General features: G+C 47.1%; 1 protein-coding gene across 2 annotated transcripts; it reads right to left on the bottom strand.

The window, feature by feature from the left end:
• Positions 1–13,258: 13,258 nt before the first annotated feature.
• Positions 13,259–22,103, bottom strand: LOC121638310 (galectin-2-like). 2 transcript variants are annotated; one of them, XM_041983016.1, is made up of 5 exons: positions 22,091–22,103; positions 17,153–17,237; positions 14,393–14,466; positions 14,093–14,276; positions 13,259–13,574 (listed from the first exon to the last, which is right to left on the bottom strand). In XM_041983016.1, exons 2-5 carry the CDS (start codon positions 17,153–17,155, stop codon positions 13,431–13,433), a joined length of 405 nt encoding a protein of 134 aa, XP_041838950.1. In that variant the 5' UTR covers positions 17,156–17,237; positions 22,091–22,103; the 3' UTR covers positions 13,259–13,430. The 2 variants fall into 2 exon arrangements, with proteins under 2 accessions (XP_041838950.1, XP_041838951.1); XM_041983017.1 differs by lacking the exon at positions 22,091–22,103 and having other exon boundaries at positions 17,153–17,276.
• Between the last annotated feature and the right edge of the window lie 1,102 nt (positions 22,104–23,205).

Consider the following 23,205-nt stretch of genomic DNA (forward strand, 5'->3'; position numbering starts at 1 on the left):
CTTTTCTGGGCTGCCTGGCCACCTTCCCAAGTGGCACCTACAGCCTCTTCTGTCCATCTCTCCGAGCACTGACTCATGTAAGCGTTAATGTCAAGAGGACAACGAGAAAGAGTGTCTGCATCAGTGTTAAGTCTGCCTGGCTTATACCGGATTTCAAAATGGAAATCGGCGAGCTGCCCTACCCAGCGATGACCCACTGCGTTAAGCTTAGCCGTGCTCAATACATAAGTCAGGGGATTGTTATCGGTGTAGACCACAAAATGAGGGGCATAAAACAAGTAGTCCCTGAACTTGTCACAGACGGCCCACTTCAGGGCTAAAAACTCCAGCTTACCACTGTGGAGGTGGTAGTTTTTCTCTGCAGGGGTTAGGGTGCGTGAGCCATAGCCAATCACCCTCATTTTCCCATCCTGTTCTTGATAAAGGACTGCTCCGAGGCCTTGCTGACAGGCATCAGTGTGGAGTATGAAGGGCTGATCAAAGTTTGGGTACGCCAGCACTGGTGGGTTGGTTAGAATGTTTATGAGGTACTCAAGAGTTTGTTGGTGCTCACTCTTCCACTCCACTAAGGTGCGAGAAGGCAGCTGGGGGCTCTTTGTTTGTCCTGTGGAAAAATTTTGCTGTGGTGAACTAGGCTTGACCTCGAGTAGCTTATACAATGGTCGTGCTATCCGCGAGAAGTCCTGTACATATGCACGATAGTAGCTGAGGAAGCCTAGCAGTCTGCGTACGTCCCCCACAGTCTGAGGAGTTCTCTCCCTCAAGGCCTGCACTGCCTCCACATCTTTTGGATCGACCCTCACCCCATCAGCAGACACAAGCCGCCCAACATATCTTACCTCCTTGCGAAATAATTCGCACTTTTCGGGTTTTAGCTTGACCCTGTGGCGCTGTAGGGCTTGCAGCACTCGGCGGAGCGCATCAACATGCTCTTCAAATGACCTGGAAAAGCAGAGGACGTCATCTAGGTACGGGATACAACACTCATCCCTGAGTGTGAGAAGCATCTCCTCCATGCTTCTTTGGAAGGCCGCAGGTGCGTTTGACAACCCGAAGGGTATTCTGACCCACTCATACAAACCCCAAGGGGTGGTGAACGCCGTCAGATGCCTTGAACCCTCTGCGATGAAACCTTGATGATAGGCTTTGCCCTGGTCTAAAATGGAAAACCAGCTGTAGCCTCCTAGTGAGTCAAGCAAGTCCTGTATTCGTGGTAGGGGATGTCTGTCTGGTACTGTCTTTTTGTTGAGCAGCCTGTAGTCGATGCAAAGACGCAGCGACCCATCCTTCTTCCTCACACAGACAATGGGGGCTGCATATGGGGACTGGGATTTTACTATCCACCCTTTAAGCAACAACTCCTGGACATACTCTTTTACCTCCTTGTATAGCGGCTTGGGGATGGAAGCATAAGCCTTCTGAACAGGGATGTCATCACTGACCCTGATTGGCATCTGGAGAGATGGGATATATCCAATGTCGCTGTCGTCATAAGCAAATGATGCAGACTCCTCCACAAGCATCTTTTCAACTAGCCGTTGTTGCTCTGGCTCAAGATGACTGAGATCAACAGGGGGTACCCATGGCTCAGTCAGGGCTGCCCTTGGGGTGGTGACATTATTTACATCAGCCCTCACTGGCGTAGCCTGCAGTGCCTCAACCTGTGGTGTCTTGACCCCTCTCATCTCAATGACTTTGGCTATGTGTTGGATGGAACCTAATGAGGTCCTCTTAGGGAGGATGATTTCATGCCTTGTGTGATTGGAAACAGGCACACTGACAACTGTCCCTCTGTGTTTACTGATCTCCAAGAGTCCCTCTCCAACACTCAGCTGCTCTAATGGGGCACTTTGCTCTGGGGGTTCATATAGGACAACAGGGTCAGATGTGTCAAATGTGTGTGGTATTCTGCAGCGTACGTGGACTACTTTCCCAGCTGGGATGTTTACATTCTCTCTGCCCACCCTGATCGTGGTTATGCTGGGGTCTGTGGTCTTTTGGGTGTGGATGAAGTTAACCATAGCTTTTGCTTGTTCTTCTTCTATATCAAGTGCTTTGCAGAGGAGACTAACAACGGCGGCTGGTGCTTCAGCAGAAGACTTCTGTCCACCAATCATTTCTCTGAGAACGTTAGAGCCCAACAGGGGCTGGGGGAGAGATACCTGACTGACCAGGAAGGGTACCTGTACTGCAAGGTTTGGATTATCATTTCCTGTGAGGTTCCATGTCAACTCCACCCACCCGTCATATGGCAGTGGTTCTCCGTTTGCAGCATACAAGTCGAGGCTTTCCCCTGGCCCCAGAAGCTCTTCCAATGGCCGAACTGTTTGTTTGGGAATGAAGTTCTCTCTCCAGGACCTGTCAATGATGCTGACCTGTGAGCCCGAATCTAGTAGCATTGTAACTGCATAGCCACTGAGAAAGCATTTGAGCAAGCTCTTCCTACCAATCAGAGGGACTGTGGGGATGGCATTTTTGGGAGTGGACAAAATCTCTTGGGGCAAAGTGACAGGTGGTTCTCTAGGATGTTTTTTGTGTTTGGGCTGGTTTTGCTTTAGTGTGGGTGTTACTGGGTGGGACTGGAATTGCAGTTCGGCCCCTGGTTGTCCCTCAGCAGAAGCCGACTCCCGTTTCCCTGCTCCCGTGCTTTCTTCAAGCAACCAACAGCTAGATGCCCTGGGTCCCCACACACAAAACAATGATTACAGTTTTCTGAGCCTTGCTAGGAACAGTTAGTACACCTAGGGGGTTTTCCCTTTCTGGTGAGAGAAGGCTGGCCTGGTATGGAAGGTGGTATTCTGCTGGGAGTGGGTGCATGGAGATCATGTGTCTGATGCTGTCTTTGAGTGTAGCCGGGTGAAGCTTTTGAGCGGACAGTTTGTACAACTGCTGACTGCTGATCCATCAGAGCTGTAACCAGGTTTGTTAGGGTTTCCACCTGTGCACTGAGCTGTTGGATAGCCTGGTGGTCTTTTTCCTTCACGGACTGGTATATCCCATCTGCCCCAACACTGTGTATATGTGTTGCCTTCTGCCGTGGCCCATAACCAATCCGTCGCAGGTGTTCATTCTCATCACTGACAATTTTTGTGACGTGACTTACTATTTCCTCATCCGTCACTTGGTTGTTGGAGAGGAGTGGTCTCAGCTGCTGTCGAATGTCTGTATGTTTAGACCCAAGGCCCTGATAAATGGTGTGAAGAAAAAACCTCTTGTATGGTCTTATGATCGTACCGAATGTCTGTGTTGGCTTGCCTTGACTGGAAGAGAATTTTCTGCTTGAGCCCAATCATCCGATACAGGAACTGTTGTGGTGATTCTTGGTCATTTTGTTTTGCACATGTGGCAGGAGGTTGTTTTCCTCCTGGCCACTATGTGGCATTGCCAGTCTAGCTACAACCACCCGGGTTATCACCGTGATTAGGGGGCGGTGCCACGGCCCTTTTAACAGCGGATGGGTTTGCTCCACAGGCCCTTTTTCTTCAATCTCCCGTGGTGGTTGTGGCTGGCTTGGCGGAGCTGTAGCCTTAGCGTGCTGGTCAGGGTCGGGCTTCCACACAGCGTGAGTGGCTGCTGGGGTGTGGAGAGCCGACTGCTCCGCTGAACGCGGTGCGCGCGGCTGGATGTCTGCTCTGGTAGGTTTTTTTCTTTCTGCCTGTCTGCTCGTTCGGCCTCCAGCTGACTCTCGTACACGTTTTAGATCATTGGATAACCAAACCGTGGGATCGGAGACAGTGGCGCATCTCCTGGTTCTTGGGTATGCCAACCGAGCGGTACGTATCAGCTGTTGTAACCTCAATGGGTGGTTCGGAGCTTCCAAGTAACTTCTGTTGCTCCCTTTAGAGGCGGCAGGCTTGGGCTGTGCGCCGCCGTCACTCTCTGAGGGAGCTCTGCTGCTGTTTTGGCTCTGCCGGGTTTTCCTCCGTCCGTTTGTCTGTCTGCACGGATCATCCCCGGTGTGGAGCGAGCGGACGGCGTTGCGATCCGGCGTGACGCTGTCTGGATGCGGGGCCTGGACGCATTGGTGGACCAGGCTCCCGCCATCTTAATAGCCTTGTTTATTTTTGTATGTTTATGCTACGTTGTTGTTTAATTATGTTGCATGGTTTTTGGGTTTTAATTTTTGTGCATGTTTTCATTGTGCTTTGAGTGTTTTTTTGTTTTGTTAAAGGGTAGCACTGTGGCTTTGTGTTTTAATTGTTCCTCCCCCTGTTTTTTTCTTGTCAGGTGCTGCGGCCCGGGGCAGCCGCCCCATCCCTGGTGGTGGTTCACATCCCTCTGCGTGCAGTGTGAGTGTGAGTGTTTACACGGGTGGTCTAGAACACTGACTTTTCTTTTCTTTTATTGCGGGTTGGAGCTGCCGCGGGCTGGGTTAGCCCTGACAGTAAATCCCCTTTCTTTTCCACAGTGCTACCGCTTCATTGGATTGTTTTGAACTTTAGTTATGATTGCATTGTTTAATAAAGTTGTATTGTTTTAGTTGACACGTCTCTGGCCTGTGGTATTCTCAGTACGAACTTAACAGAGAGGGGGAGGCGTGGTCCCTGACTGTGTGACTAGCTGTTGAAACCGCGCCGCCCCATTACATTTTTGGCGTTGTCGGCAGGATACCACTGTAAAGGCCTAGGGACGTTTTTTTGTGTACGGTCTATTGTAGTTTGGTGGTGTAAGGTTAGAGCCAGAACAGCAGTAGTTGGTCCTGAGGATTCAAATTTTAATTTCTGTCAGTGTTCACAGCTTGCGAGGGTCAGCATGGAGGATGATGTGCAACAACTCCGGGAGCTGGTGTTACAGCTGCGCGCGGATAATGAACAACTGCGCCAGGAGCGGGCCTCTTCCGCGGCCGGGTTGGGTGGAGCAGCTTCGACCTCCGCCCCAGCCAGCCAGGTTCCACCTGTAGAGGTTGTTTCTGCTGTCACCGAGCGACTGGTTATCATGCCAAGAGATCGGAAGTGCCCCATGTTTAATGGTAGAACGGGTATTGGGGTGGTGGAATGGATAGAGGAGGTGCAGGCATGTGTTCGCGCCCGCCATCTTTCCGCTGCTGACGAGGCGCTGTTTATGTTCGATCATTTGGAGGGAGAAGCGAGGGAGGAAATTAAGTTTCGCTCCGAAGTAGAGCGGGGGGATCCTGTTCGGATCCTCGCTATTTTACAGGATTTGTATGGCTGTGTGCAGTCGTATGTAACCTTACAGCAGGCTTTCTTCTCCCGGCATCAGTCAGAGGGGGAAACGCTGCAGGAATTTTCCTTAGCCTTGATGGCTTTAATGGCGCAGATTAAGCGCTCGGCACCGGATGGGATGCCCAATGCAGATGTTTTGCTCCGGGACCAGTTTGCTGAGCATGTACTTGATAGCTCACTCCGGCGGGAACTGAAACAGCTTGTCCGCCGCCAGCCTACAGCCACCCTGTTGGAGCTTCGTGGTGAGGCAATTAGGTGGGAGAGAGAAGGTTTTTCGGGAGGCACCAGGGCGCGTAGTTTTTCCTTACCATCGGGGCAGGGCCTCCAGTTCGGAGTCCAGGGCCGCTCTCAGCTGGACCCCGGTATCACTAAAGTGGAACCAGGGTTCCGAGAGTTATTGGAGCTATTGAAGCATCAGCAGGAGCAGCTCGATCGGCTTACCCAAACGGTAGCGTCCCTGCAAGCCCCCCGGTCGCAATCTAGGACCACCTTTAAGGAACCCATAATATGTAGGAGGTGCCAGAAGCCAGGTCACTTTGCACGGGAGTGCGAGGGTGAGCGGGCTTTTCCATCACGCCGCCGCACTGAGTCAGTGGCTGGCTTGAGGGGTGATGCGACTGGCCCTCCTCTTCCACCCCGCACGTCGGAAAACTGATGCCCGCTGAGCCGTTGAGTCGCGGCTCAGTTGGGGAATCCACGGGCTCACAAGGGGGTGCCATGGATGGGTTAATTGCTCCGTGTCCTATTGTCGACGTTTCGGTTGGGGGTGTGATGGTCCCTTGTTTGATGGATACTGGGTCAATGGTTTCCACCATCACAGAAAGTTTCTTTCTGGAGCGGTTTGCCCCTTGGGGCCACGAGCGCCTTACCTCATGTCACTGGCTTCAGCTGCGAGCGGCTAATGGGCTAGCTATCCCTTATGTTGGCTACTTGGAGCTTGATGTCGAGCTATGTGGCAAGGTGGTGCCTCGCTGTGGGATCCTAGTGGTTAAGGATCCCCATGGTCCTGCACCTGCTGTCCCAGGGGTCTTGGGCATGAATGTAATTCACCGGTGCTATCGCGAACTTTTTGGCACATTTGGGTCCTCCCTCTTTAACTCACCGGGTGTTTCGCGGGCACCTGGCCCGGTCATTGCAGCTTTGCAGAGTTACCAACAGGCCGCCAGTCAGGAGCTAGGGGACCTCACCGGAACGGTGAGAGTCCGGGGCAAGCGAGCTGTACGTATACCTGGTGGGGTGATGAAGCTTGTCGCCAGTACCTGCCCCGAGCATTTTTCTGGTCGGAGTGTCTTGTTTGAACCCCCTGAGGCTGGCTTGCCCGCTGGTCTGCTGGTCTCCCCGTGTTTGGTGCAGGTCATCCGGGGCACGGTGTATGTTCCGGTGGTAAATGTCGGAGCAACGGATGTCCTCCTTTATCCACGGACTGGTCTGGGCACCCTAGGGGTTGCTGAAGTTGTTAGCCTGCCTGCAGGCGTGACTGAGGTGGGGTCTATTTCTGCAACGGTGTCCTCGCAGGCGGCCGCTGCCGCAGTACTAGACAGGATCGACTTGCTTGACCTGTCAGCTTTGGCTGAGGTGGAGCAGAAGGGGGTTAGGACACTGTTGCGCCAGTATCACACTGTCTTTTCAGCCCATGACGGTGATCTGGGGTGCACAAAGCTCCTCTCGCACGATATACCTCTGTTGGATGATGTTCCGGTCCGACAGAGATATCGACGGATTCCTCCATCGGAATATGAAGCGGTGAAGGCTCATATTAACCAGCTTCTTGAGTCGCAGGTCATCGCGGAGAGCAGCAGCCCCTACGCGTCTCCCATCGTCTTAGTACGGAAGAAGGATGGGAGTTTGCGTTTATGTGTTGACTACCGCCTCCTTAACAGCAAGACCAGGAAAGATGCCTTCCCCCTCCCGCGTATCGAGGAGAGCTTGGATGCACTTTGTGGGGCTCGTTGGTTTTCAACGCTCGATTTGGCCAGTGGATACAATCAGGTCCCTGTGTCTGAGCCGGACCAACCGAAAACGGCGTTCTGTACACCCTTTGGCCTGTTCGAGTTTAAGCGCATGCCCTTTGGTTTGTGTAATGCGCCGAGCACCTTCCAGCGGCTGATGCAGAGGATGTTTGGTGACCAGCAAAATCAGTCTATGTTGCTGTATTTGGATGACATTGTGGTATATTCATCCTCTGTTGCACAACATCTCCAGCGCCTGGAATTGGTGCTGGGCCGGCTCCAAACTGAGGGTTTGAAGGCCAAGCTTGAGAAGTGTGCCTTTTTCCAACAAGAGGTGAGCTATCTGGGGCACGTGATTTCAGGCCAGGGCGTTTCGACCGACCCTAAAAAGGTGGAGGCGGTGGCTAAGTGGCCACGCCCTCGCTATGTCTCTGAGCTGCGCTCCTTTTTGGGATTTGCCAGCTATTACCGGCGCTTTGTTGAAGGGTTTGCGCAGTTGGCGGGTCCTTTGCATCGTTTGGTTGCTCAGCTGGGGGGTAGCAAGTCTAAGAGGAGACCAGGTCAGGCTTTGGATGCGGCCTGGACGCCGCAGTGTGAAGAGAGCTTTGAGGCCTTGAAGTTAAAGCTGGTTTCGGCCCCAGTGTTGGCCTATGCAGATTTTTCGCGCCCTTTCATTTTGGAAATTGACGCTAGTCATAGTGGGTTGGGAGCCGTTCTTTCGCAGGAGACAGACAACGGGGTGAGGCCGGTGGCCTATGCCAGCAGGGGGCTGCGGCCCACAGAGCGCAATATGTCCAACTACAGCTCTATGAAGCTGGAATTTGTTGCGCTCAAGTGGGCCATGGCGGAGAAGTTTAGGGAGTATCTGCTGGGGCATAGGTGCACGGTGTACACCGATAACAACCCGTTGAGCCACCTGCAGTCGGCCAAGTTGGGGGCCACCGAACAGCGTTGGGCTGCTCAGCTCGCTGTCTTTGACTTTGATATTAAGTACCGATCAGGCCGTATCAACCGCAACGCTGACGCCCTTTCACGGCAGAGCATGCCTGGCTCCCAAGCGGTGGCGGACCTTTTGCCTGGTACCTCGGTTCCCATCAGTCTCCAGCAGGCCCCATCACCCGGCTTTTTGCGACCAGCTACCCAAGCTGTGGTCTCGGTCCTCCCCTCCCATTCCACCACCGATCTCCGCTCCTTGCAGGAGGCTGATCCCCTTTTGAAAGAGGTGTGGCCGTTTTGGCAACGGAAGACCCCACCAACACGGGTGGAGAGGCAAAAACTCTCAAAGCCAGCAATCACCATGTTACGTCAATGGGATCGCTTGGTGGAGGAAGATGGGATCCTCTCCCGCCGGGTCTTCCGTTCAGATGGGGGGGAGGAGATCCTTCAGCTGGTCTTGCCAGCAGCCCTTAAGCAGGAGACGTTGCGTCTGCTCCACCAAGAGCATGGTCACCAAGGTGTTGAGCGGACTACAAATCTGGTTAGGCAGCGTTGCTATTGGCCAGGGATGTCTGCGGACATAAAGCGGTGGATTTTGGGATGCACGCGTTGTCAAGTGGCTAAAGACTCTGGGCAGAGATCCCATAGCCTTATGGGTCATGTGTTGGCTTCCCGACCGAATGAGATCCTGGCCATGGATTTTACCCTGCTGGAGCCCTCTCGTACTGGATATGAGAACGTCTTGGTTATGACGGACGTATTCAGTAAATTTACTGTGGCGGTGCCTACCAGGGATCAACGGGCCTCTACTGTGGCTCAGGTGTTGGTTAATGAATGGTTTTATCGGTTTGGCATTCCAGGCCGTCTGCACTCGGACCAGGGGAGGAGTTTTGAAGGCCTGTTGATAAGCCAGCTTTGCCTCCTGTATGGGGTGGTGAAGTCTCGCACCACCCCTTACCATCCCGCTGGTAATGGTCAGTGTGAGCGGTTTAACCGAACCCTTCACGACCTGCTGCGCGCCTTGCCATCATCGCGGAAACGGGATTGGGCATCCTGTTTGCCCCAGGTACTCTTTTGTTACAACACGACCCCTCACCAGAGTACAGGTGAGTCCCCATTTTACCTCATGTTTGGGCAAGAACCCCGGCTTCCGGCTGATTTTCTTCTGGGTCGGGTACCGGATCCAGTGCCAGGTGAGGTGCAAGAGTGGGTGGCTGAACATCACACCAGACTTCGACTGGCTTTTGAGGGGGCCCGGGAGCGGTTGTTGACGGCCGCGGAGGGACGTAAAAAGCGGCACGATCAGCGAGTGCGAGATGCACCTTTGGTGGAGGGCCAGCGGGTGTATTTAAGAGATCGTAGTGGGAGAGGGCGCCAGAAAATCCAAGATCGGTGGAGTTCAGTGGTTTATCAGGTTGTGAAGGCCCCGCATGGGGAGGGGGCGGTTTATACAGTCGCGCCTGTTAATGACCCCCAGAACGTGAGGAACGTGCATCGTGACATGGTGAAAGCACTAGTGTTGCCTGAGGTAGCTGCTCCTCTGCCTGGGCCCGCTGCCCCCCCAGTTCCGGCCCCAGTGGGGGGCGAGCCTACAGGTGAGGAGTCGCTTGATGGGGAGGATTGGTGCGTTTTGGTTCAGAGGGCCCCTGCCTTGCTGCCAGTAGTTGCGCCGGAGAACCTGGGTGTAATACCATCGTCAGTGACTCCATCTGACCCACTGGGGGCTGACCAGCAGAGTGGCCTCCCTCCGGAACCACCCATGGCACAGGTGTGCCCCTCCCTACCGGTGTCACTGGCCCTGGTTGATCGGGAGGGTGACGTGCAAAATCTGCGAAGAACAGGGCGTTCAACAGCCGGCCACCATACCAATGTCCATCATCTTCCTCGACCTCTTGGCCGCTGGGATAAGAACAAAGAAGAGATCTGAGGGGTTTTTCTAACAGTTTTCAGGCTCTATAGTGAGTGCTGTGGGTGCTCCATCGTCGGGCCGACGATGCAAAACGGGGGGGTAGATGTGGCAGGAGGTTGTTTTCCTCCTGGCCACTATGTGGCATTGCCAGTCTAGCTACAACCACCCGGGTTATCACCGTGATTAGGGGGCGGTGCCACGGCCCTTTTTAACAGCGGATGGGTTTGCTCCACAGGCCCTTTTTCTTCAATCTCCCGTGGTGGTTGTGGCTGGCTTGGCGGAGCTGTAGCCTTAGCGTGCTGGTCAGGGTCGGGCTTCCACACAGCGTGAGTGGCTGCTGGGGTGTGGAGAGCCGACTGCTCCGCTGAACGCGGTGCGCGCGGCTGGATGTCTGCTCTGGTAGGTTTTTTTTCTTTCTGCCTGTCTGCTCGTTTGGCCTCCAGCTGACTCTCGTACACGTTTTAGATCATTGGATAACCAAACCGTGGGATCGGAGACAGTGGCGCATCTCCTGGTTCTTGGGTATGCCAACCGAGCGGTACGTATCAGCTGTTGTAACCTCAATGGGTGGTTCGGAGCTTCCAAGTAACTTCTGTTGCTCCCTTTAGAGGCGGCAGGCTTGGGCTGTGCGCCGCCGTCACTCTCTGAGGGAGCTCTGCTGCTGTTTTGGCTCTGCCGGGTTTTCCTCCGTCCGTTTGTCTGTCTGCACGGATCATCCCCGGTGTGGAGCGAGCGGACGGCGTTGCGATCCGGCGTGACGCTGTCTGGATGCGGGGCCTGGACGCATTGGTGGACCAGGCTCCCGCCATCTTAATAGCCTTGTTTATTTTTGTATGTTTATGCTACGTTGTTGTTTAATTATGTTGCATGGTTTTTGGGTTTTAATTTTTGTGCATGTTTTCATTGTGCTTTGAGTGTTTTTTTGTTTTGTTAAAGGGTAGCACTGTGGCTTTGTGTTTTAATTGTTCCTCCCCCTGTTTTTTTCTTGTCAGGTGCTGCGGCCCGGGGCAGCCGCCCCATCCCTGGTGGTGGTTCACATCCCTCTGCGTGCAGTGTGAGTGTGAGTGTTTACACGGGTGGTCTAGAACACTGACTTTTCTTTTCTTTTATTGCGGGTTGGAGCTGCCGCGGGCTGGGTTAGCCCTGACAGTAAATCCCCTTTCTTTTCCACAGTGCTACCGCTTCATTGGATTGTTTTGAACTTTAGTTATGATTGCATTGTTTAATAAAGTTGTATTGTTTTAGTTGACACGTCTCTGGCCTGTGGTATTCTCAGTACGAACTTAACAGAGAGGGGGAGGCGTGGTCCCTGACTGTGTGACTAGCTGTTGAAACCGCGCCGCCCCATTACACACACATTAGTTCCTGGAACAGCTCTGTACTCGCCTTTTCCCCAAGATGGGATCTGAGGAAGCCTTTGAGCTCATCGATTGTTATCTCGTCCTTATGGGATAGCATGTCCTTGAAAGCGCCTGGCTTAATTATTCTCAAGACACCTCGGATGATCTCGATCTCTGTGAAGCCCTCTCTGGTTCCCTCATCTATCTGCTTACAAATGTTGCTATAGGTAATATCAGAGTTTTGTTCCCCTATCTGTCCTCCTTGTACCTTGAATTCTCTACGCTGCAGATAGGAAAGGTCCTTCAAGGAAACCACTTTCTCTGTGCCAACAGTTTGTGGTGCATGATACTGAAACTGGTATGTTGGTTCACTATAGTTTCGTTGGCTATTGTGTGTTGTGTAAGCGGTCTCTTTGAAGTGTTGCAGCTTCTTGCCTAGCTCTTCATACATTACTTTGAGCTGGTCTACACTTTGAGTGGCGGCAGCTGTACTAGGAATAGCTTGTTGTTGTGTGGCATGGTCTGTGGCTGATGTGCAATGCCTTGTAGCATGTGGTGGTGTTGCTGTCTCATATGTTAATACCTCATGCTCCTTTACTACCCCTTTTTCAACATCACATATGTCAGAGTTACAAAGGATGCTACAAACAAGGTCATTCAACACTAATAACTGACTCATGCCTTCATCTTCAGCACTGAGCAGGGTTTCAGACATCATATAGTTAAGGATATAGTCGACACAACTTTCTTCGTCTGTGGGCTCCAAGTCATTGCTACTCCCGCTGTTGGTGGCAACCTCCTTTGCCAGCCTGTAGATTTCAACGCTGGAGAGCTTGAACAAGTTCTTTTTGATGGACCACACGAGTTCTTTGCGTGGAGTGGACATGACATGCGTCGCGTTGTTGATGCAGCAGTGCAGTTCCCTTGGAAGAATGAGGCCTTCCCCAGGTTTAGCTCTTCCCTTGTGGACACCCACCGGCTGTTGTCACGGTTGTAGTCAAGTCACCTCGCTTTGGCCTCGTAGTTCAGTTATCGCTGGATCTGCTCCCCCCTCAATGGTTCAGTTGGAGCGGATCCCGGACGAGCCCCCACAATTTGTTACGGGTCCCAGGATTGGTACCGCAGCAACAAAATGTCCACTCTGTAAAACAGAGGTAAGTTTTAAGCAGCAATCAGAACACAGCGTGCACCGTTTGTCGTCCAGATTACGTCTGAGAGGTGGGCGGAAGTGCTCACACAAAACAACCTGGAACACAGCTGCCTCTGTATCAAGGTTCCGCTTCGTGCTGCTCGCTTTTACACCCTTTCATTTTACATATGCAAAATCAAATAACCACTTTAGTTATTAGGCAAACAAAATTACCATTAGGTAAAGAAAATAAATAAATCTTAAAGTGCACAATTTTGTGGTGTACCACATTACCAATAGCTACTTTTCTCACTGAAGAGTTTGTAACAGTGTATATGTTGGTGTAATTGAATAAATGCTGATTGGATATGAAACATTACCAATAGTTGCATGCTGTTGAATGAATATTGAAATAAGAAGCTCTTTTCAGTTCTTACAATTGAAAATCAGTGCCTCACCAAACATAAACTTCACTGCATGTCACTGGTAGCAAGGTGGGCATTGCAGTAAATTGCAGCTAGTTTTAAGACCTTATGCAGCAGAGCATCGTTATGCTTTGATTTATTTACCAAGTACCAGGTAGAAATGTAAAGCAGTAAATGAAGAAACTGTTGTATGGGTGGTTAGAACAATGCATTTTGCACTGTTGATGCAAAATACCAGCGACTGAATATGTGTTTTGTCTCCCAAAGTAATTGTTTTGATAGTCATCTATTCTTGCATTTCTGTTCTGAAACATATCAGGAAAAAAAGGCGAGACAGTAGGGTTAGGTTATAATGAATTTAGATTTATTATGATGGCTTAAGTCACAGTTGTTGTCGAACAAAACAACAGAAAACAGCATTTATGAAGATGCCCATTAAACTTGCAGTGAAATAAGAAGTGTGGCTCCATCTTCAGGCCATTTATTCTTATTACAACATCAGCAACCTCTCAGCAACAAGCACAAAGTGGACCCATTTCTGGCCAGATTAGGCCAGCTCCTACACCATCTCGAGTCCTTTGAACTCTGCACCACTGATGTTTAAGTATTCATACTTAAGCTCTCTCGGACGATTGGGGAATTTCATCATGCTTCCATCAGGAAGTGTGATGTGAAATTTCTCATTGTTGAAGCTGAAGTTCAACTGAGAGATAGAAAAAGAGGAGAGAAACAGTTTATTTGATTCATTTCTGGCTGTTACTCAAAAACAAACAAACAAACAAAAAAACTTTCAGCGACTTCAGTTTAGGACTTTATCTGTCTCAGGAGCAATTAAGTTAATAATATCCATATAGGAAAAGATATTGTGCAACAATCCAAATGGCTACAATAAATACACTACATTGCCAAGGATGTCCTGCAAATATTATTTCAGATAAAGTAATTTAAGCTTTGAATGAACTGTCATCAGATTAAAAAACAGCCTTTATTGGTAAAACAAGGACAAAATATTTAAATGCAGCATGTTTTTTGGCACAGGCATCAGATATTAGACAGCTGCTTGACTCTATCCCTGTACCGCTCTAATAGGCTGGATAGCTCAGTTGGGAGAGCATCCGTCTCCCTTGACCAGACCAGAGTTCAGACCCTTGACGCTACTGCCTGACCTTTGTAAGTCGCTTTGGATAAAAGCGTCTGCTAAATTACTGTAATGTAACACACCTTGCATTCCTCCCCACGTGAGAAGGCAAAATTTTCCTCACGTTGCTCCTCTTCCCAGAATCCCCCGGACATAGAGTTGCAGGCAATGATGTTGCGGCATCCTGCATCGTCAGGGTTGTAGTCAAAGCGAGGGTTGAAGTGCAACGCAATGTTGTCAGAATCGTGGCCAATGTTGACAACAAAGCTGCTGCAGGGGCAGGAAGAGAGGTCAGAAAAAAGAAGAGATGTTTGAAATATTAACCAGTTTAACATCATGCTAGTTCATCTTTAGACTTCATCTGTAGACTGAGGTGGACTTACTTAGTGCAGTCCTTGCTGAGCTTGATGGAGATCTTCAACTCCTGCCCCTCCTTGAATCCCAATTCATAAATTTTCTGTGAAAGAACATGACAGACTTTGGAAATTATTGATATATTTTAAGTGGTGTTCAAAGTTTCCAGAGGTATTGTCTATTCTCTCCTTGGGAAGAGGTAAAAACAATGAGTAAGATACAGGCCTCAAAGTGACAGCTAATTTTTATCTTCTAACATTAAAAGGCAACCTATGATTTTAGAGATAAGGTACACAGATATGATTTTTTGTCAGATAATAAGTTTGAGAGATAACAGCGGGATCATTTGGGAGCAATATATGAATACAGACTGTAATGAAAGGAGTGAAGATAGGCGCTGTTCTTATCTTAGCTGATCAACCAGGATAAAACAATGTACTGATGTAAAATGACTGAAACAAGAAGGTACTCCATTTTCTCACTGACATGTGATCATCATACATATAAAATAAAAAGATGGTCAGAGTGGAACTTTCTGCTACAGTGGATGTGTGCAGACAGGGACCACAACCTTAACTCTACAAAAAAAAGAAGCCATATAGACTTTATATACAGAAGTTCAGAAGAAGGTTATAAAAAACAGAACAAAACAAAAAGTAGCTGGAACACAACCCAGAGAAGAGAAGCATTAACAAAACCAACTACTGAGGGACCTACAGCACAGAGGGACAATGTTAAAGCCTTGGTAATCTTAAGCTAATGCCACCATGACTGTTCCCAGATTTCAAAATAAGGCATCTCTCTGTGTCTGTCTTGTCTTGCAGGCTGTTTCAGATAGCAATGACACTCATTTCTGTTTTTAAAGTATTATTTATTTATATTGTAAATATATATATATATATATATATATATATATATATACAGTACACAGACACATACACAGTCAATATTGCTACAGCCTATTGAGCTACATTTCAAATGATAGAAACCATCAATTACAAGGTGAATTTTAGTAAAGTGTTTTTTTAAGCTACCATATGTGATAGTGAAAAATATACATAACCTTGGCGATGAGCCATCACCAATTCCAAATGCTGCGGTGACAAATATGAAATATGTTTTGAAAGATGACAGGGATTGCCATTTGTGGTCGCCTCCGCCAAACTCTGCTCGTTTTAACCTGTAAATGTGTGGCTGAGGGGTAAAAATGTATCAGGGTTGCCAGGTCACAGTTACAAAATCACCCCTAGCAACAGAAGCAGCGCAAAAATAAGCCTGACATTAAAATGTGCCTGTGACATATTGTTTCAACATTAGTTCAACAGCCATTCTTTTACTGCCAAATGTATTGTAATAAATTAAAAAAAGTAACACAATACAAGTTTATTGTGCCAGTTTTAAAGAAAAATCTCCCAAACCATCCTTTCTCCTGGGTCCTAAAAAGCCTTGTGTACTTAGATAGAATATATGATCATGAGTAAAACAAACTAAAAATAAAATAACTAGAAAACATAACTTCTGTGGAAGTGTAGATAATTTTACTGACATAGGCCTATGAAAAAACTGCTGTCTTTTTTACCCTCTTTTTCCAGTTTCTCCCTGTCTGAACCACACTAAATGTAGTGTATTGAATTCATATGAGTTTACTGTTATGCAAGATGCAAACCTTATTTTTTATTAATCACCTTATCATTGTGACTAACACAAATTATATATATATATTTTTTTTTTTTTATTTTTGGCTTGACATATGGAGTTAATTCATAACATCTGAATTACATACTTAGTTGTTTGAGTGTTGCAGGCACTGGGCTGGGGGAGTTAAGTTGGCACTAGTGTGAGCCTCAAGCCATGTAATGAGTCCCATGTCCATGTTTTTTGATCTGAAGAGTTTATGAATTGGTACTTGGTATTTCAGTTAATAAATATGTTTAATAATAGTTATTATCGATCGTTCTGCATGTACTGTAAGACAAGACAGACACCGAGAGAAAGAGAAATGCTTCATTTAGAAATCCGGAAGTAATTGCTGGTGATGGTTGCTTTCACCAGAAATTCAGGATAAATGCACACTTTAAATACAGGTTTGAGGTTTCACCACAGATACGCCAAAAGCGGCTGGCTCCTCCTTTCCAACCGGCGGAAAGGAGGAGCTAACAGGTGAGCCTCGTCCACTGCTGCTCCAGGAAACACAGGCTGGATCCAGCACAAGGAACAAAAATATTTTGGTTCTTGGTGTGTGTGTCGTAGGTAGGCCAGAATGTTAGAAAGGAACGGTGGTAAGTTTGAGACTCAGCCATTATAAATCCATTTCTAAACTCATTCATGATTATGATCAATGTGTAACAGGGCTTAACGATCATAAACCAGAAGAGCAGACACGTCATGCCAGCTTTAAAAAATAAATAAATAAAAGTAAAATAAAATAAAGTATATTTGCAAAACAAATAACCTGCATTTAGTACTTGTATACAGTAAGCCTAAGTAAAAATAAAGCACAAATGATGAGAAGTGCATTAGCTACTCAGCCACAGCATTATTTCTCCATACTGGGTCAGGCCACATTTTATTTGTTTATTAATGTTTACATTAATAAACAGTACAAAAACCACAAACAGACAGCGAGCCGCACATGCTGGTGCAATATTGCTATTAGAAAATTAGTCCTCTTAAGCCTATCTTTAGTATTATACAATTAATAATAATAATAATAATAACAATAATAATAATAATAATAATAATAAAATACACATCTGGAAAATAAATACCCAATTAATGAAACACCTTACCATCTTGACTGTCTTCAGTTGTTTGTACCTCGAATGAAAATCCTCTGCAGGCAGGTGAGTGCTTTATATAGTCTGCAAGGTGACGCTGAGAACAGGAAGCATACCAGGGATGGGGTGGTATTCTATGGCACACAGTATTTTATCCTGCTTTATTAGTCTATAGTTTATATTACATACTGGTGATAATCATATTTATGTTTCTCAAAGTAATATTATTCACATAAATACACTTTTTTTTGTGCTTTTGTGGTTAGTAAATCTGTAAAACTGTTTTTTTTTAGAATTGGTGTTTTTTCTTTTAGAAAGTGAAAATGTGTTTTCAGAATAAATGTTGACAGTCAACCATGCCAGCTGTTAACATCATATTTTTAATGTTTACAGATACTTTTTTCACTGCCTGTTAAAGGAAAATAAATGCATGTTGTAAAATAGTTGCCTGTCTTATTTTTTCCTACAGCACAACAACACTACATATAGCCAACAGTAATTATACTGTAATATCGAACAGACAGCGCAAAGGGCTGTAAATTGTAGTTAAACTTTTTAACAAGCTCAGTGGCTTTTGTAAGTCCGCCTTTTTGCAGATGACATTAACTTGTAATTATTGGATGATTATAGCGCTTTTACAGGGAAAGTGAAGTGTCTAATCACTGATCATCATTACAGTTTTTCTCGACTGATAAGGCATGTTTCCCGAAAGCTTTTCTCCTTGTGAACTGTGAACATGAAACCCAATTTTCAAGCTACATTCACAGAACCTTGGACTCCTCTTACAAAACCAAACTCTCACCTCAAAACAGCTTAATATGTGCCCAAAACTGAACTATGTTGTTAAATCATCCCCTAAGCCAATGAAAATTAAAATACACGACTGAGCAGTCAATAAACACAAGGTAGAAAAATGGAACACACAATGCTCATGACATGAATTTGTAGAAATAAATGTTTTTTGTTCACTGTAGGCTAAATGCATGTGGCAAAACAAATAACCTGTGCATTTAGCACTTGTATACAGTAAGCCTACGTAAAAATAAAGTACAAACTTAAACAAATGAGAAGTGCATTACTCAGCCGCTGCATCATTTCGCCATACTGGGTCAGGCCACAGCACTTCATCCACATCACAGGTCACATTTTGTCTGGCCAGGCAACGGGAAAAATACCCCTGGCATGCCGTATCCAGGCTACCTGTTTATTACATGCTATTTCCATGGCTTGCAGGAGATTTACCCCTGTGTAAGGTTGGCATTCATATACCTTCCACCGCCATGAGGAGAAGAATTCTTCTTTTGTTTGCATTTAATGTCTATTATTTTATTTATTAACTGAGGTTTGCTGGTAACAGCTGTAAAATCTGCCTGTCATAATACAACCAGATGGAACAGGTTTAGATATCTAATGAGTGTCAAGATTAAACATGAAGATGTCTTCTCTAAATTATTGATGCTGTGCAGATGTTGGACAGGCAGCTTAATTTTTTAGGAGCCATGAATGTGGTGAAGGGGAATTATAAGCAGGTCGCAGAAACTGGGTTGCATGGCACGTGCCTGTTTCTGTTCCGCAGCATATCGCCAACATAAATTTTACAGAAATATTTGTTATACACCATGACTCTCTACAGTCTGTGTAATGTCTTTAATGTATTTGTGAGAGAAATATTCCCATTTATTGTTCAATAAAGTGCAGAAAGAAGTCAGTAGGTGAGGAAAACAGTACTCTGCCTCACCTGAGACTGAGGTGGACTTACTTAAAGCAGTCCTTGCTGAGCTTGATGGAGATCTTCAACTCCTGACCCTCCTTCAATCCCAATTCATAAATTTTCTTTGAAGGAACATGACAGAAAGACTTTGGAAAGGCAACCTATGCTTTTAGAGATGAGGTACACAGATATGATTTTTGTCAGATAATAAGTTTGGGAGGTATCAGCATGACCATTTGGGAGCAATATATGAATACAGAGTGTATTGAAAGGAGTGAAGATAGGCGCTCTTCTTGTCTTAGCTGATCAACCAGGATAAAACAATATACTGATGTAAAATGACTGAAACAGGAAGGTACTCCATTTGCTCACGGACATGTGATCATCATACATATAAAATAAATAAGACAGTCAGAGTGGAACTTTCCCCTGAACTTGTTGGTGGACACCAGCAGTGAGGGATGCCCTCAAGCTGAAGAAGGAGTCCTATCAGGCCTTTTTGGTCTGTGGGACTCCAGAGGCAGCTGATGGGTATCGACAAGCCTAAGCGGAAAGCAGCTTTGGCAGTCTCTAAGGCAAAAACTCGAGCATGGGGGGAGTTTGGAGAGGCCATGGAGAATGACTTCCAGAGGGCTTCGAGGAGATTTTGGTCCACCATCCGGCGGCTCAGGAGGGGAAAGCAATGCTCCAGTGGGGATGGGGGGCTGCTGACCTCGACTCGGGACATTGTGAGGCGGAGTAGGAAATACTTCGAAGACATTCTCAATCCCACCAACACATCTTCCGATGAGGAAGCAGAGTCTAGGGACCCTGGTGTTGGCTCTCCCATCTCTGGGGCTGAGGTCGCTGAGGTGGTTAAAAAGCTCCTCAGTGGCAGGGCCCCGGGGGTGGATGAGGTCTGCCCAGAGTTCCTAAAGGCTTTGGATGCTGTAGGGTTGTCTAGGTTGACACGCCTCTGCACCATCGCGTGGACATCAGGAACTGTTACCCTGGACTGGCAGACTGGGGTGGTGGGCCCCCTCTTCAAAAGGGGGGGCCGGAGGGTGTGCTCCAACTACAGGGGGATCACACTCCTCAGCCTCCCTGGTAAGGTCTATTCAGGGGTGCTGGAGAGGAGGGTCTGTCGGATAGTTGAACCTCGGATTGAGGAGCAGCAGTGTGGTTTTCGTCCCGGTCGTGGAACAGTGGACCAGCTCTACACTTAAGGGAGTTCACTCAACGAGTCTACATGTGCTTTGTGGACTTGGAGAAGGCATTCAACCGTGTCTCCCGGGGACACCTGTGGGGGGGTACTCCGGGACTATGGAGTGCTGGACCCCTATATACGAGCTGTACGGTCCCTGTACGACTGGTGTCAGAGCTTGGTCCGCATTGCCAACAGTAAATCAGAATCATTTCCGGTAAGGGTTGAACTCTGCCAAGGGTGCCCTTTGTCACTGAATCTGTTCATAACTTTTATGGACAGATTTTTCAAGGCACAGCCGGGGCGTCGAGGGGATCCGGTTTGGTGGCCTCAGGATTGGGTCTCTGCTCTTTGCGGGTGATGTGGTTCTGTTGGCTTCATTGGGCCGTGGTTTTCAACTCTCACTGGAGCAATTTGTAGCCGAGTGTGAAGCGGCTGGGATGAAAATCAGCACCTCCAAATCCGAGACCATGGTCTTCAGCTGGAAAAGTGTGGAGTGGCCTCTATGGGTTGGCAATGAGGTCTTGCCCCAAGTGGAGGAGTTCATGTATCTCGGGGTCTTGTTCACGAGTGAGGGAAGGATAGAGCAGGAGATCGACAGGCAGATTGGTGCAGCGTCTGCAGTGATGCAGAATCTGCATCAGTCTGTCATGGCAAAGAGGGAACTGAGCCAAAAGGTAAAGCTCTCGATGTACCGAAATGAGTTTTCTCCGCAGGGTGGCCAGGCTCTCCCTTAGGGATAGGATAAGAAGCTCGCTTATCCGGTAGGGGCTCAGAGTAGAGTCGCTGCTCCTCCACTTCAAGAGTAGACAAATGAGGTGGCTCGGGCATCTGGTCAGGATGCCTCCTTGAAGTCTCCCTGGTGAGGTGTTCCAGGCACATCCCACCGGAAAGAGGCTCCAGGGAAGACCCAGAACATGCTGGACTACATCTCTAGGCTGGCCTGGGAACGCCTCAGGATGCCCCTGGATGAGCTGGTGAATGTGGCCGGGGAGAGGTAAGTCTGAGTTTCCCTGCTTAAGCCGCTGCCCCCGCAACCTGACAATCAGTGGCTGGCTTGATTTGGTGGAGCCAACCAAAATTTTGTCCCATACACTGTTGCAAGACATAAGACTCATTTTGATTCATTGTGTGCAGGTTTAATCATAAAATACAGAATTCAGGAGTAACAAAATGTTTAAAAAAGGTATATAAATAGGTCTTCAAAGTACCAACAGAAACGTCAAAATAAAACAGGAACCAACTCAGCTACCAAAAAGAAGGGAAAATAAGACAAGATAGGGAATTTCACAATAATAATTTCTCAAGATAGTAGTAGTGCAAGTAGTTGACAATGTACCTAGCCTCTTATGATGCAGACGTACCGGTCCCGGTACAAGACTACTAATCAACAACATTGCAGCCATGTGTGCAAGCCCCTCCGTCATGAATGCCCACAATATACACATCAAATGAAAGCTCAAAGTCTTGTCTTTCTGATGATATAAACCATTTTGACACACAACAACCACAGCCCTAACACTAAAGCCTTTTTTACAGAAAAGCATAAAGTTTAAATGTTGACTTTCCTTACCTTTGAGAACTCTATAGGTCAAACATCAATTTTTCCCATTAAGATTGGTCTCATTCTGTCTGTACAGGTTAGTCGAGGACAAAAAAAATATTTTTTTCTGTGTGTTCTAAAGTGTATAACTTTTTATCAGTAATACAGTAAATCTGATTGCTGTGTAAGAAGTAAGTACTTAGTCCAGCAGTGCAGGGTTTCTAGACTACTTGGATGAATTTGATTTTTTTGCAGTTCAGAGTTTGACAAAATCCGAAAGTAATTGTTGGTGACGGCTGCTTTCACCATAAATTCAGAGTAAGTGCACACTTGAAATACAGGTTTGAGGTTTGACCACAGATACATGAGAAGAAACTGGCAATTAATCCTGATAGGGGCGGGGACTGAAATTTAATCTCAGACGCTAAACCTCAAAGATGGGAAAACAACTAATTGGCAGCTGTTGACACAAAAAACAGGTTCTAAACATGACAGCGACTCCTCCACCTTTACCTGTAGTTCGAGGGGTGCTGAATAATCCACAGTCAGGAGAATGATGCTCTGAAAAAGCAGTGAACTCACCAGCTCGAAGCCATGTCTCCATCAGAAACATAAATTTAAACTCATGAAATGATCGTTCAGAAGCTCCTCCTTTCTGACCGGCGGAAAGGAAGAGCTAACAGGTGAGTCTGGTCCACTGCTGCTCCCGAAAACACAGGCTGGATCCAGCACAAGGAACAAAAATGTTTTGCTTCCTAGTGTGCTTTGCAGGTAAGCCAGAATGTAAGAAAGAAATGGTGGTAAGTTTGAGACTGCCATTAGAAATCCATTTCTAAACTCATTCATGATGATAATCAATGTGTAACAGGGCTTAAAGATCAAAAACCAGAAGAGCAGACACGTCATACCAGCTAAAAGAACCTGTGCATTTAGCACTTGTATACAATAAGCCTACGTAAAAATAAAGTACAAATGATGAAAAGGGCAATAGCTACTCAGCTAGTCATCTTTTCTCCGTACTGGGTCAGGCCACAGGACTTTATCCACATCACAGGTCACATTTTATTTGTTTAATAATGTGTACAAGTGAAAATGTGTTTTCAGAATAAATCAACCATGTCAACCATGCCAACATCATATTTTTAATGTTTACAGATTTTTTTCACTGTGTAGTTATGGAAAATAAATGCATGTTGTAAAATAAATGCCTGTCTTATTTTTTCCTACAGCATAATAACACTACATATAGCCAACAGTAATATTGTGATATCAGACAGAAATATTAGAATACAATGTCTCATTGAAAATGTGCGGGAAGCATAAAATCTTTGCCACAATGTTGTTTTCGTCAAGGATGACAAATTTATTTTGTTCACAAACCTTTTTTTCTTGACAGTGACGAGACAGTGATGAGCTAAAAATGGCTCTTTGATGATGAAAACATGACGAGGCGTTTGTGAGATTTCGTTGACGAGACAAGACGAAAATGTTCAAGGGCTGATTGTCCAACATTAAAAATGCACGACATTTCTGCCGATTGTGAGTGCAATCTGTCAGTCAGCAATGCTGCTGCACTTGGCCACGCTCACCACCAGATGTGCAGCGCACACAGAGAAGCAGTTCATTCA

Source organism: Melanotaenia boesemani, chromosome 4 (assembly GCF_017639745.1).
Source record: "Melanotaenia boesemani isolate fMelBoe1 chromosome 4, fMelBoe1.pri, whole genome shotgun sequence".
NCBI lineage: Eukaryota > Metazoa > Chordata > Actinopteri > Atheriniformes > Melanotaeniidae > Melanotaenia > Melanotaenia boesemani.